The sequence below is a fragment of the Vidua chalybeata genome, chromosome 12, assembly GCF_026979565.1.
Source record: "Vidua chalybeata isolate OUT-0048 chromosome 12, bVidCha1 merged haplotype, whole genome shotgun sequence".
Lineage (NCBI taxonomy): Eukaryota > Metazoa > Chordata > Aves > Passeriformes > Viduidae > Vidua > Vidua chalybeata.
The window spans coordinates 12,543,686-12,559,693 of NC_071541.1; the positions used below are offsets into that span (position 1 = coordinate 12,543,686).

At 34.9% G+C, this 16,008-nt stretch overlaps 1 protein-coding gene across 1 annotated transcript in view; it reads left to right on the plus strand.

Moving 5' to 3' along the window:
- DNAH12 (dynein axonemal heavy chain 12) overlaps positions 1 to 16,008 on the plus strand; it is a 58,821-nt gene that overhangs the window by 26,437 nt on the left and 16,376 nt on the right. Inside the window, exons 34-54 of the mRNA XM_053953918.1 lie at positions 28 to 111; positions 195 to 383; positions 1,013 to 1,132; positions 1,912 to 2,100; positions 2,746 to 2,897; positions 3,603 to 3,741; positions 3,829 to 3,995; positions 5,047 to 5,302; positions 5,493 to 5,792; positions 6,504 to 6,682; positions 8,236 to 8,428; positions 8,527 to 8,688; positions 10,006 to 10,200; positions 11,001 to 11,134; positions 11,349 to 11,511; positions 11,963 to 12,043; positions 13,113 to 13,289; positions 13,658 to 13,789; positions 14,218 to 14,307; positions 15,265 to 15,405; positions 15,530 to 15,771. Coding sequence (XP_053809893.1) covers positions 28 to 111; positions 195 to 383; positions 1,013 to 1,132; positions 1,912 to 2,100; positions 2,746 to 2,897; positions 3,603 to 3,741; positions 3,829 to 3,995; positions 5,047 to 5,302; positions 5,493 to 5,792; positions 6,504 to 6,682; positions 8,236 to 8,428; positions 8,527 to 8,688; positions 10,006 to 10,200; positions 11,001 to 11,134; positions 11,349 to 11,511; positions 11,963 to 12,043; positions 13,113 to 13,289; positions 13,658 to 13,789; positions 14,218 to 14,307; positions 15,265 to 15,405; positions 15,530 to 15,771 — 3,485 coding nt within the window. The remainder of the gene's footprint in view (positions 1 to 27; positions 112 to 194; positions 384 to 1,012; positions 1,133 to 1,911; positions 2,101 to 2,745; positions 2,898 to 3,602; positions 3,742 to 3,828; positions 3,996 to 5,046; positions 5,303 to 5,492; positions 5,793 to 6,503; positions 6,683 to 8,235; positions 8,429 to 8,526; positions 8,689 to 10,005; positions 10,201 to 11,000; positions 11,135 to 11,348; positions 11,512 to 11,962; positions 12,044 to 13,112; positions 13,290 to 13,657; positions 13,790 to 14,217; positions 14,308 to 15,264; positions 15,406 to 15,529; positions 15,772 to 16,008) is intronic.

Consider the following 16,008-nt stretch of genomic DNA (forward strand, 5'->3'; position numbering starts at 1 on the left):
TTTGCATATTATTTTTTATCTTTCAAGCTTTGTTTGATGAGTGGGGAAGTCATACAAATGTCCCCTCAGATGTCTCTCATTTTTGAAACGATGGATCTTTCCCAGGCATCAGTAAGTTTTGTATTTAATGAAAATATAAAACAAAATTTAGTCTATTCAATACACAATAAAATGAGTTTACTGTTTTTCCTTAGCCTGCTACAGTCAGTCGTTGTGGCATGATTTATTTGGAACCTTCTCAGCTGGGCTGGAGGCCAATTGTTACCTCTTGGCTGAGTATACTGCCTGAACCTCTGAATTCAGAGGAACATCAAGATCTTCTGCAGGGACTTTTTGATTGGTTGGTACCACCAGCATTAAGAGTCCGTCAGAGACAGTGCAAGGTATTTTTTGTCATTTTTCCTGCAGTAATTAGTGGCCATTTCCATTCTGTTACCCTTGGTAGCAGGTGACTGTTCTCTCATGACAAGCACTGTTAGAATGAATTTGTGGCTCTTGGGACCAGTGTGAAGAGTTAAAATGAAAATGTCAGGTAAGGCTTGAAACCTGATCATAGTTTTCATCTTCTTATTTTAAAAAGTAAGGTAAGTATTTAAAACACTGATTAAAAAGTCTTCCCAAGAGAATTTTGTACATTTTTTTTCTTTAAAGATGTCATGTTGCATAAGGAAGTACTTTTATAAGTTTTAGAGGAATGTGTAGCTCAGTGTGACAGTGCTCAGAATTTTGCTCATGTTTTGCTGTAGTTACTTCTGTGGGTTTTGTTTTGGTTTAGGATGTTTAATTGCAGTGTTCACATGGCAGCCATGAACATGGTTAACAAGCTAAAGGTCCTGGCATTTCAATGACTGAGGAGGCCAAATGATCTTTGGAGTAAAAGTCAGTGTAAACCTTGCCTTCTAGTGTGTGTTCAGAATTAGCTAGTAATCTAATTGTTTTAGTATTTTATCTCCAAAAGATAAATTAACTACAAGTATGTAAAGTATAACATCCAACCTTTTGAATCTCTTAGGAACTGGTACCCACAAGTGATATCAATGTCGTAGTAGCTCTCACACGGATTTTTGAAATGTTGATTTGTCCAGCTGTGCAAGAGGATCCCACCAACAAAAGCATCCGTGCCTGGATTATGGTTGGTTTTTTAACAGGGAGCGAAATGTGTATTTGTTTCTCTATATGCTGGTTTTCAAAATTTTCAAATTTTACTAATCCAAATAACTTTAATGTGTGAATAAGAGACGTGTGAAACAATTCTACTACCTTGTTGCTCTCTTTCCCCACACTCTGGAGGTACCCAGATGAGATGGAAGTTTTACAAGTGGCAAATATGATTAAAGATATTACTCTTTATCCAATTAAATAGGATAGTGCTTTTATTAAATGTGCTTTTTAAGTAACCAAGAAGTTAGCTAAAGCAAGGAATCTTCTTTCTTTTAAAGGAAATAAATATTCGTGCAACACTGATTGGCTTGTTTGTTTGAGCAAAAATTTCTGTGTAAGAGGGTTTTCTGAGAGTAATATTAGTTGGATCCTCTGTCTGACCTTATGTGATAATTCTTACGAAAAACTGAAGAAAAGAGAATGTGAAAGTAATTATTTAAAATTAAATGACAAAATTCCTAGATCCTGTTTGTCATTAGAATTCTTCTCATGCTTTGTCACGTGACATACTGCTGTAGTCAGTGGCCTTTATTTTTTATTCTTTCTCTCTCTCTTTCTGTCCTTGAGTAAGATTATTTGTGTGCTCTGTCTACAGTCAGATTTCTAAATCTCTTTAGGCCAGGGATATTCAAGGGCAATTGCTAATGTTTCTCTGTTTAACTATATTTTTTAGAATTATGTTTGTTAATCAGACTGTACAAGGTTCATGTATAATGTGTCAACTTATGCGACAATATTTTGCCTTTACAGGGTTGTTTTGCTTTTGCCATAATCTGGTCCATTGGTGGAACTTGTGATGGTGACAGCAGGATGATTTTTGATAATTTCTTGAGGGAAACTTTATCTGGGAAATCTGAAACAAATCCTGTGCCAGAGAATTTGGGAACGTGGGAGTGTCCCTTAGAAGAGAAAGGCTTGGTCTATGACTACGTGTATGAGGTAGGATTGGCTTCTGCATCCACTAAATAGATTCTTACCATCCTAATAGGAGGAAAATGCAACCAGGTGGGTATTTTAACTGTACAAAGCCTGTTGGATTTTGTAGAGTGTTGGTTGAATTAAATCCCACAGTACATTTTTCATTTCTTTTTCAAATACCAGTGTACTGACCAATTTTTTAATAAAATACTAAGATGTACATTTCAGTTATGTTTGTAATACTGCCACTGCGTATTTCTTCTGTAACCCAAGCTCAGCTGCCAGATGCAAATCTGCTTTTTTTTAGAAGGAATAATGTGGACTGTTCAGAAGGAAAGCAGAATATTAAGCCCATAGATAGTTTGTTTTACAATTTTTGTTTATAGTGCCTATTAGACTGCTCTCTTTTGGTTTTTTCATGTGGTTTTCTATATGTGTGGGTTTTTTTTGTTTGTTTTCACTGAACAAAGTCTTAAGAAAACAAAGGAGTCTAAGTTAAGGTATGTACTTTATTCTTTATTAGTGAGGTAAAGCAAACTAAATATGTGAACTTTTGAAGCATTAAATAGTCATTAATTTAATAAAATTCATTACTTTAATTTTTCAAAAGTGAAAACCCTTCATATGTATAACACCAATCTGTTCTACATATGTGTTTCTTCCTAGCTCAAAGGCAAAGTAGGTTGGGCTCACTGGAATGAATTTATTGAACAAATTAGTTACAGTGATAAAAATGTGAAGATTCAAGATATTATAGTCCCAACTATGGATACAGTTCGCTATACCTATTTGCTAGACCTGTTCATTACCCACGGAAAGTAAGTTGCTTCACTACAAATTTCTGCAATGAAATTTGATCAAAGGTAGAAATATCTCTTATTCTTTCCTTTGAGTTCATTGTTTCTATCAAACCCTCAGTTTATTTGGTTTTTTAAAACAGACATTTACTACAAACAAAAAAAATCTGCCCAAAAGTCTGATTTTAGTTTTTTTGTGAAACCTTATTACAGTCTAACTTTAGTATTTGCAATCTGATTATGCTCTTAGGACAGCCCAAAAATTGTTGCACCCTCATTCTACTTTGGCAATTAAATACAGATTTTAGGATTTCTTTCCTTGATTAATCCTATCAAAATCTGTTATATTCACCATAGTCAGATCATATAAGAGAATTAAATAAAAACTAGCCTCAGGTTCCAAGCCTGAAAGCTTTATGAAATTTGAATTAATGAAAGACCTATCAGGAGAAATTTCACCTGTGTGTTCATATACTCCAACACCAGAAGAATGAGGGAATGAAAAATGTTTATTTCTCCTCCCATTTTCTTGATGGTGGAAGCAAACTAAAATTGTGAGAGGGTTTAATGAATGCCTTAGAACACTTCAGTTTCTTCTTTAGGCAAACAATATTTTTAGAGGTAGAAGAAGAAGGGCAAGTTTGTAAAACCTTTGACTTCTAGCTGCTTTTAGTTTACAATGTTTGGTTTCTGCAGTCTGTGTTCTTTATTTCTGTCTTTGTGAAGACCGCTGCTTCTAGTGGGACCAACAGGAACTGGGAAATCTGTGTATGTCAAGGACAAGTTAATGAACAACTTGGAAAAGGAGCGCTACTTCCCGTTCTTCATTAATTTTTCAGCTCGAACCAGTGCCAATCAGACTCAGGTTAGTAGAACAGATAACTTTGGTCTCAAGGAGATTGTGGACATGAATATATAATCTGTGTTCTGAGTGATCCTGTTTGCATTGCAGAACATTATTATGGCCAGGCTGGACAAGAGGCGCAAAGGAGTTTTTGGCCCTCCAATGGGAAAAAAGTGCATTATTTTTGTAGATGATATGAATATGCCAGCTTTGGAGAAGTATGGGGCACAGCCTCCTATAGAACTTTTAAGACAATTCTTTGACCATGGATTTTGGTAATTATTTAAAATACAGCTGAAAAAATTTTGTTGATGTATTTACTGTTACACTTATTTATTCCCTTGAATTTTATTTTCAAAACTTTTTGAAGTGGTTTGTAAATGTTAATGTAAATTTAATTTATATAAAAATACATTATTTATAGTTGAAGCTTGTATTTTACTCTCTAAGGACTTCTCAGGAAATGCATGCTCAAATTAAGTTTGAGTGTTTTAGAATGTTGTAGCTCTGAGCAGCAGAGTTAGTATATGTTAAATAAAATTATTCATTTACACCTTCATTATTTTAACTTTTTTTTCCAGTTCAGTTTCTTGTCCTTTTTCTTTCTCTTTCTCCTTAGATTGAGTTGGCAGGTTTTTGTACATATCTATATATATGCAGTTATATAAAACTTCTGATTTTATTTCTTATGGTTTCCCCTATTATCCATGTTTCTATTAGTCAATAAATAAAATCTCAAAAAGTTTTTTTTAAAATTCACAGTGAAATCAGGTCTGATAATAGGCATTAAATAAGTTGAAAATCTTCCCTGCTTTTGAGGTTTTTGGCTTTGCTTATATTGGAAGATTAGAACAGGTGTTTTCCTGAGTCTGGGTCATTCTACGATTCCAGGCACTTCTCAAATACAGCTGCTCTCGTGAGCAGCAGGCACTGCTCAAATATTTGTAGCTCTTGAATAGATATAATATACCTTGACATGTTACAGTTTTAATACTAAAATTTTGTATCAGGTTTTATGGAACACAATTTAAACAAATGGTCTTTCTTTTGGGCCAGAAAATGATATAGTGAGATCAACTGGCACACAGATAAAGGACTATTTGTTTTTTTTTTTGGTTTTTTGGGAGGAGGGGTTGTTTGTTTTTAAAAAGATAAAAAAAAAAAAATATATATATATATTATATTGCATAATGCCTACTACATTTATATGTATTTTTAAATGCTTTTTTTATGCATGCAGGGTGTGGTCTGTCATATAGATGCATCTAAGGTGTAATAAATGTGTTATATCTGTATTTAAGTGTCACATGGCATTTTATTTTGAAGGTATGATTTTAAGGACACCTCTAAAATCACCCTTGTTGACATCCAGTTGCTGGCTGCTATGGGGCCTCCAGGGGGTGGGAGGAATCCTGTCACCCCTCGGTTCCTGCGACACTTCAACATTTGCACCATCAACTCTTTCAGTGATGAAACAATGATCCGCATCTTCTCCACCGTAGTAGCTCTTTACCTAAGGATTAATGACTTTCCTCCTGACTTCTCCACAATTGGAAATCAAATTGTCACTGCCACTTTAGAGGTAAGAGGCAAATACCTTACTGGAGATTTCCTTCAATTTGTTCATTGAAGTTCCTTTGTCTCTAAAATAATGTAGTGTGAAAGGGGTTTTTTTGAGAAATAACATTTTAGAAGGCATTTAGGAATTATGATAATAATACAGTCTGTGTTACTTTTTTGATTTTGTTGTTCTCTATTGCTGTTATCTGAAGGTGTATAAGAAAGCCATCAAAAATCTTTTGCCCACACCAGCCAAATCTCATTATACCTTCAACCTGCGTGACTTTTCACGGGTTATCCATGGCTGTTTGCTCATTAAGAAAAGTGCAGTTGAAAACAAACATGTGATGATCCGGCTCTTTGTGCATGAGGTGTTTCGTGTCTTCTATGACCGTCTGGTGGAAGATGATGACAGAACCTGGTTGTTCAATCTAGTGAAAGATATTGTGAAAGAACATTTCAAAGAAGCATTTGATAAAGTTTTTGCACACCTGAAGGAAGGAAAATCATCTGTGAGTATCATGTTTAACCTGGTGCAAAATAATTGCTTTTATTGCAAATTTAGGACACAAGAGTTAATCATAGGTGAAATTTTGATTCAAATGCACATGAAAGTTTGAGTTGAATTTGGCCAAATGTCTTCATAAGGAAAAAAAAAGTAGAAATTAAAAGTGTTTGGGAGGGTTTAATTGTTGTACCTGAGCATTCTTTTCAAAAAAACATTACATTAAAAATGTGCTACTTTTCCTTAAAAGAAATTTGTACATCTGCATCCTATGATTGTTATTGAATTTTAGTATCCAAAATGCTGTATAGTTGTGTTATATTTTATGCCTGTCTTCATTTTTTGTTTGTTTGTTTGTTTTTTTAATGTCCTTTGTAGTTGCTTTCATGTATAGAAGAAATAACTTTGTGGTCTTAGTTGTCCATTTCATAATATAGATCTGTATGAATTTGGTGTAATCTGAAGGTCATGATTTTGAGACTGTTAATGGCTATTTGAGCCAATTTTTTCCAAGAACAAATTAAGAATAAGTGTATAGCTCAATGCAGGAAGCATAATTTTGAGGGGGGTGTTGTCTGTGAGTGAAAATATTTTGGAGTACTTATTCTTGTGTCTGGGGTATTTGTCAAAATTCTCCTTTGTTTTCTAAATTTACAGTGAGGAATATATTAATTAAATATTAAACTTGACTTCATAATTTGTTGAATATTTGCCATAGGTAACAGAAGAAAACATGAGAAGCTTGTGTTTTGGTGACTACATGGATCCAGAACTTGAGGGAGATGAAAGACTTTATGTTGAGGTTCCAAGCATTGAGGAGTTCGGTGATGTTGTGGAGCAGTGTCTGGATGAATATAATCAAACCCAGAAAACAAGAATGAACCTTGTTGTTTTCAGGTTTTTATGATCTGTTTTATTAAGAGCTTTAAGCTGTAGTTGATAATTCAGTATATTCCATTTTGTGGACTGTGGTTTTTGGTATGTCTCCTCCCCTTTATGCATCCTTTATAGTGTTTGTGGTGTTATTCCTTTTTGAATGGAAGTAAACTGATTTCTTTTTTTATGCTTCTCCTTTTTCTATCTGAAAGTAAATAATGAGAAGCTTTTCTCCTAATGGGCTTTGAATATTTTCCTAGTTGTTACAGAAACATTGAGCACTGAATCAGGCAGTGCTGTACTTCTCCTAGGCCGCTGTCACCAGTGAAGATGGATGTCATTGGACCTTCATTCCCCAAGGACAAGCATCTCAAGAGGGAGATGTTCACAATCATAGCTGTCTGTTTGCTCTGTTGTTATGCAGCACAGCTGTGCACCCAGCTGGTGCTGCAGCTAATCCTGTGAAATCTTAGACTCTGCAGGCCCTTATTGTTACCTTAACTTGTGATCATGCAGAGCTACAACTGAGAGGGATTAGGAGATCAAACTCCTCCCTCCTCCCTGTTGCTAGAGATTACCACCTCTTCATATTTGCCAGGGTAACTTGACATGTAGATACTTCGTGGAGGTGATTAGGGTTATTTCAAACAGTTCTAGTAGCAGCTTATTTTAGTCTAGTTCATTTTGCCAAGCTGGATTTCTGAGTGCCTGTATGTACAGCTGGGCTCTCAGTTTGAAGAGCTGGCAGCCTCTGATTTCCTGGGTGTAGAAGCAGTATTCCAGTGACCTCACTGAACAGCAGCCAGGCGAGCATGTTTGGCTGTAGCCTTAGAGTTCAATCTCATGGATAACATCTGAATTTGTTTCTTTTATTTTACTAACCTGTAAAAATAAACCAGAATTTATCTTTTTTGAAATGTTTGAAAGTTTTTTTGAGACTACTTTTAATAGCTGCTCAGTTTGCTTTAATTACCCCACGCCCTGTGCTTAAGCAGGGGATCTCCTAATAGGCCTTGCTTCATATTCTGAGATAAATCATGCCTGAGTTTTGACAAGGACTCTCAGTAACGTGCAGATACTGCTTCTTGAGGATGTTCCAATGTCAATTTCACATATAAATTATAAAACACTGTCAGAGGTAGAGGAAAGGGAGATGTTTGTTGATATAAACCATGTTCCCCCAGTGGTTACTTTAAAAAGATACTGGAATTGCTGTTCAAGAAAGTTAAAATTGATAATACTGCTGTTATTATGAAGTAGAGAATTAATGTTTTTCATTTCCTTTAACACATTTATCCTTACAGTGCTCCTGTTCTTACCTCTGCATGCTCTTTCTAGCAATTTGTAATAATTTAGCTACATAGTGATATTTGTATAATAGAAGAATTATAAGTTTTACTTTATTTTGTGGTTCATGCTCACTCTCTTTCTTCCTCTTCCTCTCTACCCCACCCCACGCTGCATTCAGAAATTTGTTTTGGAAATCCTACTCCTTGATTTTTTTCCCAGATTGATGGGTGCATAGATATCCATGTATTTCTGCTCTTTGGGTAATCAGTGTGCTCCCAATGCAGGTACATGTTGGAGCATTTGTCTCGGCTGAGCCGCATCCTGAAGCAGTCTGGGGGGAATGCTCTGCTGGTTGGAATGGGAGGCAGCGGGCGGCAGTCTCTGACCCGCCTGGCAGCCTTCATGGCAAGAATGTGTGTTTTTCAACCAGAGATTTCTAAGACCTATGGTACAAATGAGTGGAGAGAAGATCTGAAAGTGAGTATTAATAACCTGTCTACATTTTGACTTAATTTTGTTTTGGAACGTACAATTTTGTTTTGGAACGTACAATTTTAACTGTCTTTCTTTTTCAGAGACTTCTGAGAAATGCAGGTGTTAAAGGCTTGAAAACTGTATTTCTAATCACAGACACACAGCTTAAAGAAGAAAGCTTTTTAGAAGATATTGACAGTGTCCTCAACACAGGAGAGGTTCCCAATCTTTTTGCAGCAGATGAGAAACAAGAAATTGTAGAGGTATCTTTAGAAACTCTCTTTAATTTCACCTCCCTTTTAATCCACTTGATCAGTTCAGTGTGAAATGTGGCTTTTGGACATTTGGACTTAATTCTGTAACTTGTTTTTGAGATTTTAGATAAATAACTTAGTAAACTAATGGAGTAGTTTATGCCAACTGCAAGCTTTAATTCTGACCTAGCGCTCTGTTCACAGACACATCAAGTTGTGCATGTAGAGAACTTGAATTGTTCACGAATACCCTGTGGCTGTAGTTATTTTTGTAGTGTATTGTGTAGGACAAGACTGTGCATCATAATGTTTTCATTGATTAGTGAAGAGCAAAGATGTGACATTTTTATTGGAACACATGGCCCACCTTTCTCTATAGACTCCTAATCTCTGGGGCACTAGGGCATTGTTAGACAGAATGTCATAGTCCTGACATTTCTATTCAGAGGCAAAGGTGCTCCATGATTTTAGGCTCAGAAGTAAGAATGCAATGTACTTAAGCAAATTAAAAACAAAATTAACTAAAATCAGGCTTGGATTTTCACAATAGCAGTCACAATATTTTTGGGAAGGAGGGGCATCAATCTTTGTATACATCAAGCTGGAAACTTAATGTTAGCAAACAATATTTGGAACTGTATGCTGTGCTGTCTCCCTATTTCTGTGATTTAAGTAGGTATGCTTCTAGTTGATTTTCAAAGTGGTTCTTAGTACACACACAAATGTTCTTTATTACAGTATCTCTATCACTTGATAGATATTACTATTGGTTTTTCTTGCACTTAAGTTATGGACCATGTTGATACCTGGATTCATGTATCTTTCAAAGAAGTTAGATTATAATTCTTGTGATCTTTTTCTATTACTATTTCATTCTTACGAGGTATATAGTGACAATATTAGAATAATATGGCTCTTTTCCAATTTTACAGTTTGTGTGAACATATTCAGGGGGTATGTGCTGGAACTTGGTAGCTATCCACAATGTGCCAGCTGGAGCGAAGTTGGTTTTTATTCATTTAAATCTGCTCCCTCCAAAGAATTCTTTTACTCTGTTGTTATGATCTACTCTCTGTTGCTCAGAGCAGCAGATGATCATTTCTGGAGCACTTTCAAATGCTGAAAGGGTCACAGATAAATAGTGCAATCCTGTTCTCAGACAGTATTTACTACTTGTTCTGGTTTTCTACTTTATTTTGCCCGTTTCATTTCCACTAAAAAATTTAGTTTCCTGGTGATGCTACCATTAATACGATTGCTATGGGACTTCAGATGTGCTTACTGAGAATTTATGTAACATTTTTTATGCTATGTATTATTCCTAAGGGTGTTCGTGCAGCAGTTCAGGCTGGTGATAAAGGTGAAGAACTCAGTCCCTTGGCCTTGTATGCACTTTTTGTGAACTTATGCAAAGAAAATCTCCACATTGTGGTGGCATTCAGCCCAATTGGAGATGCTTTCCGCAATCGTCTGAGACAGTTTCCGTCGCTCATCAACTGCTGTACTATTGATTGGTTCCAGGTATGGGAAAATATTTATATTAGTTCCTCAAAAATCTGCTTCAGCTCTCTAGCTCTCTGTATTTCTAAGTGCCATTAGATTTTCTTTTGTCTTCCTTGTAGAAGTACTCCTTGCTTTTCAAAATTTTAAAATTGCATAAGCCTGTTCTGTAATATTTTGGGAGTTCTTTGATGTGTGATCTCAACATTTCTACATCTAAATGAAGTTAAATTTTGTTGCTACACATTTCTGAAGTATGAATAGTCTTAGTTTGATGATGGAAATTTGTAATTTTATTACAGAATGTGTGTGTTTTAAAGGACTAGAGAAACCATTTCATTGTGACTAAAATTATCTTAATTGTGGCTGCCTATTAAGCAGGTCATCAATTGTAGGAATGACTAGCAAATACAAATCCTCTTGTTTATCAGTAGATCTTTCACAGCAGAATAAAACTTGGAGAAATAAAATCAATGTAGGCAGTATTGCTCTGAGAAAAGCACAGTTAGCTCTATAGCTTGACCCAATCCTGATGTAAATTAATTTTTCTGCCAAAGGATGAATAGACACATTCCACAGGATGGAATGTTACTGTGTAGCTTTGAGCTAGAAGATCAACCAGGAGTTACCAGAAAAGATTGCACGGGTGGTGACCTTGTTGCCTGAGCTAACCAACCCTTTTATCAGTTCATTGTTCTTGAGACACAGCTGGGATTAGTGTGTCTCATTCTGGTGGTTTGAATGGTAAAACTTGATTTCAACATTTGAAGACTGCTAACAGTTGAATTTTATTAATTCTTTCTTCCTCACTTCTCCCTCAGCCGTGGCCTGAAGATGCCCTTGAACGTGTGGCTAGTAAGTTCTTAGAAACACTTCAGCTCACAGACACAGAGCGTCAGGCAGTTGTGCCCATCTGTCAATACTTTCATACTTCAGTTTTGTCACTCTCTCAAAGGTCAGTCTGTAGATTTTGCAAACAATCATAAAGTATTAGGTGACTGAGTTTCAATGCTACTCATTTATATATTAAAAGTTAACAGAACTATTTGCCTTCATAAAAATTATATAAAATCACTGAAATTGTTAATTCCTGTCGAACAGTTACATAACTTTGCTAAAAAAGAAATCAAAATTTAAGTTACTCTTTCTGTTTTTTGCTTTTTTAATAGGTTTTTACAAAGTCTGGGACGCCATAATTATGTTACTCCTACTTCTTATCTTGAGCTTATTGCTGCATTTCAGAGACTTCTTACTGAGAAACGAGACAGTGTAATGAAAGCGAAGAAGAAATATGTGAATGGGCTAGATAAACTAGCTTTTGCTGAGTCACAGGTGAGTTATGACAAATATGGAACTGAAATTAGGAAATGTTTGTCAAATGCAGGTCTTTTTCTAGAGAAGTCACTCAGAAGTGCTACTTCAGATTTTGTTTAGCTCAATCTTCAGCAGTAAAATTAACAAATGTATTTTGCCTTTTCTTTCCTGCAATGGCAGAACTTGTGCCAAAGCCATACCTCTCTAAGCATATATTGTTAAGTAGTATATGAACAGAACTGTCATTTCCTTGGTGGTTAAGAGGTGACAGTAAGTGATCATAGTTCTTAAAATTAGACATTGTATGTAGGAGATAAAAATATGTCTTGGGAATGTTTTGATTTGAAACTGAATGTTACATCCTTCTATCAATAAATTAGTCATTAGGTAAAATCTAGGTCTTAAAGAAATTGCTGGAAATTGTGCTTGACCCTTCTCCATCCCACCTGATTCTTTTGTATGTGCATAGGTTGGTAGGATGAAAGTAGAATTAATTGAACTGCAGCCCAAACTGGAAGAGGCTAAAGTGGAAAATGCAAGCATGATGAAGGTAGAGTTATAAAAATACAGCTTTGTGGCTTTTAATGTAAGCATGTGTCTTATTTCATTGATGTGTGACTTTGTGAAAGTACGAGTTGAATTGAGATTTTTGAGCTCACTCCTTATTTATAGAGGTTTCCAGTATTCTGAAACTGGTTATTTATGTTTATAGCCATAGAACAGAAATAAAATTTCATTCTTTATATAAAATACATTCTCAGGATATACAGTCATTGCCTAAGCTCCATGCTGAAGGATGTTAGAGGAACTTTCATGATAATAGTGATTAAATCAGATTTCCCAAGTTGATTCACAAACCTCAAATAGTTTTTCCATATGACCAGATATGACAAAACAAACAAAACCAGTTTTTACATGGTCTGTCTTTGCATGCACAGGGATTATATGATTTATAAAATGATCCTAAACCCAGTTACTTTCATATGAATTTAGTCATATTTAGGATCAAAAATAAAAAAAACCCTAGGTGTTTTGAAAATTCCAGTATATTAAAATATACACATAATTATCTAGTATGTGACTGTTGCATCACCAAAAACCATGATTTAATTGACATGTTATACACTTGTTTCTGATTCCTAAGTGTTTTTACAGATACAGTGATAGCTCTTCTACCTCTAAGAAAACTGAATGTCACTTCCCTAAAACTGCAAAGGGAGTTGGATAAAGGCTTGACTTATCCCTGAAAAGAAAATAAATTTCAATAGTCAGTTACAGACTATGAAGCTAAAACTCCCTATAAAAGCTCATCCATTTTAGTTACAGCATGATGCAAAAACATGAGGAGATTCTCCTGAACTTCAAATGTATTTTAAATAATTTTTTTTGAGAGTAATCTGCTATCATGCAGTTTATCTACTGTTAAAACTCCATGATGATGTTGCAATATGCTAAGAAATTATTCCCTTAACATAAATTGAAATTATGTTAACATATTAAAAACTTCAATATTCTCTTTATGTTTTACAGTATTCTGTAAGTTCTATAGTAGGTAATTTCAGTTCATTTGATTATTCACGGCACAATATAAATAAAGTCCACTCATTGTTTTTCTTTAGATTATAGAAGTAGAATCTGCAGAAGTAGAAGAAAAAAGAAAAATTGTTAAAGTGGATGAAGAAATTGCTACAGCAAAAGCTGAAGAAGCTCAGGCACTGAAAAATGAATGTGAGAGTGACCTGGCTGAGGCAATACCTGTCATGGAGGCTGCAATTGGTGCTCTTGACACTTTGAAGGCAAGCTGATCTAAATTTCAGCATTTGAAAGTGTTATGTAACTCTCTAAAATGAAGTAGAAATTTAGAAGACTAAGAGATATTTTAGATGACACAAAAGTGTATAAAAAATATTCTGACCTGGAATTTTTAAAACATAATTTTATTTAATCATTAATTTACAGTTTATTAGCATTTTTTTTTTCCTCTGCATAGTGGATATTGATGGATATTGTTAATTGTGATGGTAACATTGTATCATCCCTTCTAAAAGTCCTCTGTTACCACTTATGTTCATTGGTGATGGTGTTAATAAATCCTCTTTTTTTCTATCAATTCATCTACTGAATGCTGAGAAAGACATAATACTTAATGTATTCTTTATTTTAGCCTTCTGATATAGCAGTTGTCAAAACAATGAAAAATCCTCCATCTGGTGTCAAACTTGTCATGGCTGCTGTCTGTGTCATAAGAGAAAAAAAACCTGAAAGAATTGCAGATCCTTCAGGATCTGGAGGCAAGGTAAAATGGCAGACAATAGTCTGAAATAAAAATGTAATTAATGTTCTTTCCAACACTTATCCAAGAAACAAGATAACCTAAGGTCCATTAAAGTAGGCAAGTACTTATAGCCTCTACCCAGGATTTTACTGAAAACTTTCAGTATTCCTTATTTTCCATTTTTTTTAATGTGCCAGATTTAATTTGCTTTACACATTTCTTGAGAATAGATAATACCTAACTTCCCTGAGACACTGTTTACTTTTTGACTGAAAGTATGACTGGAAGGAAACGTTTGATCTGATAGACTTTCTGCATTATTGGCATCTCAAGGAGATACCAGATTATCAGTATTAAATATTCATGAATTTTAATTAAATGAGGTTTCTAATTTTTTTATGTGTATTTGTGTTAAAGCCTGAAAAGGTATTTCCTACTATGTTTTGTAGATTTTGGATTATTGGGGTGTAAGCCAGAAAATGCTTGGCAACATGAATTTCTTAAAGGAATTGAAAGCCTGTTCTGAGAAACCCATTCCGGTAAGGCTTTTTCAGTGATTTTTACCAGACTCTTGCAGGGAAAAAAAAAAAAAAAAAAAAAAAAAAAAAAGAGAAAATACTTTATTGGAGACATTATTTGTCCAAATCAATCAGTTTCTTCTGAGCCTCATTTTACATATTCTGTTTTGGGAGTTGACTGGGGTTTTTTGCTGGAACCAATGGACATTTGATCCATGTCCAACTTCCTATGACTTTTTGTTTTACTAGATCAACCATTCACCATTCAGCATTATAAACTTTTTTTATAATTTGCTGTCAATTTCTGCCTTTCTTAACATCTTTTTCTAATTGTATTATTTTTGATTAAATGAATGAATGATGACAAAATGGGTAATAATTTGTTAATTATACTGGCAGATATACAGTAAATGCAGAAATGTACTAGCCTTTCAAACATTATTTCTCCCAAAGGTCTTGCTATCCAAGAGTGTGAGTCTTGCCCTTTGCTGAATTAATTGGAAATTGAATATGCTTTGTCCTTGATAGAATGTGCTTTGCTCTTTATAAAACTGATACCCAAAAATAGGCACAAGCAATTATATTTTGTATTACATTAGGAGAAATGCATTTTTATAGTGTCCCCAAAGTTGTGTATTGAGAAAAAGATAGCACATAATGGAATTGGTGTGTTTTGCATAAGAGGTAGTGTAAATTAAGGCTTCTATGTGACTGTAATGTTCTTAGCACTTATGGAGCTGCCACATGGAAGATACAGCAAATGCATGATTAGAAAGGGTAAGGGTAGGATTAGAATGAAAATAGGAAAAGACTATGAAACACGATAGGAAGATCAAAACAAACGAGCAGTGATTTCTACAACAATTAATATGGAATAGTTCTTTCTTATTTCATTGTGTAGAGAAATGGCAATGAATCAGTTCAATTTTGAAGTGTCAGCCATGAGATCTGACGGGCTATAATGCTTTTGCTACCCAGGAAGCTGTCATGCAGAAGATTCGGACTGAATACCTCACTAATCCAGAGTTTGATCCACAAGTGGTGGCTAAAGCTTCCTCAGCAGCAGAGGGTTTATGCAAATGGATTAAGGGAATGGAAGTCTTTCACAGGGTATCAAAGGTATCTTTGCCCCTTGGTGCTATGGAATCTTCCTTTGCTCCATGTATTCACCCTACGCATTGTACTTAATAACAAAGTTACAAAAATGTACTAAAGCATTTGTGGATTGGTTGTAATTGAATAGGAGATTGAACCCAAAAAAGAACGTTTAAAAGTGGCAGAGGAGTCCTTGGCAGTGACAATGGAACTGTTGAATCAGAAGAGAGGAGAACTTGCAGAAGTTGAAGGCCGTTTGGCTGCTTTGCAACAAACCTTCACTGAAAAGACAGAAGAAAAGGCTCGTTTGGAATTCCAGGTTGATATGTGTGCTAAAAAACTGGAACGAGCAGAGAAGTTGATTGGAGGCCTTGGTGGAGAGAAAACAAGGTTAGTTTAAAGTTCAAATGTCAGATAAAACAACCACTTGAAATTACATTGTCTAAGCCTTTAATGCTGTGTTTTTGTCTGAGGACTGTGACGCAAAAGAATGTCCAGCACCTTGAAATATTCCTAGTTGTTTGTAGCACAAAAATATGGGCAGCAACATTGGGAAAATTGTAGCAGAAATTGTTTCAAAATGAGAATAGAATACATGAATGAAGTTTTCATATTTTTCACCTATTC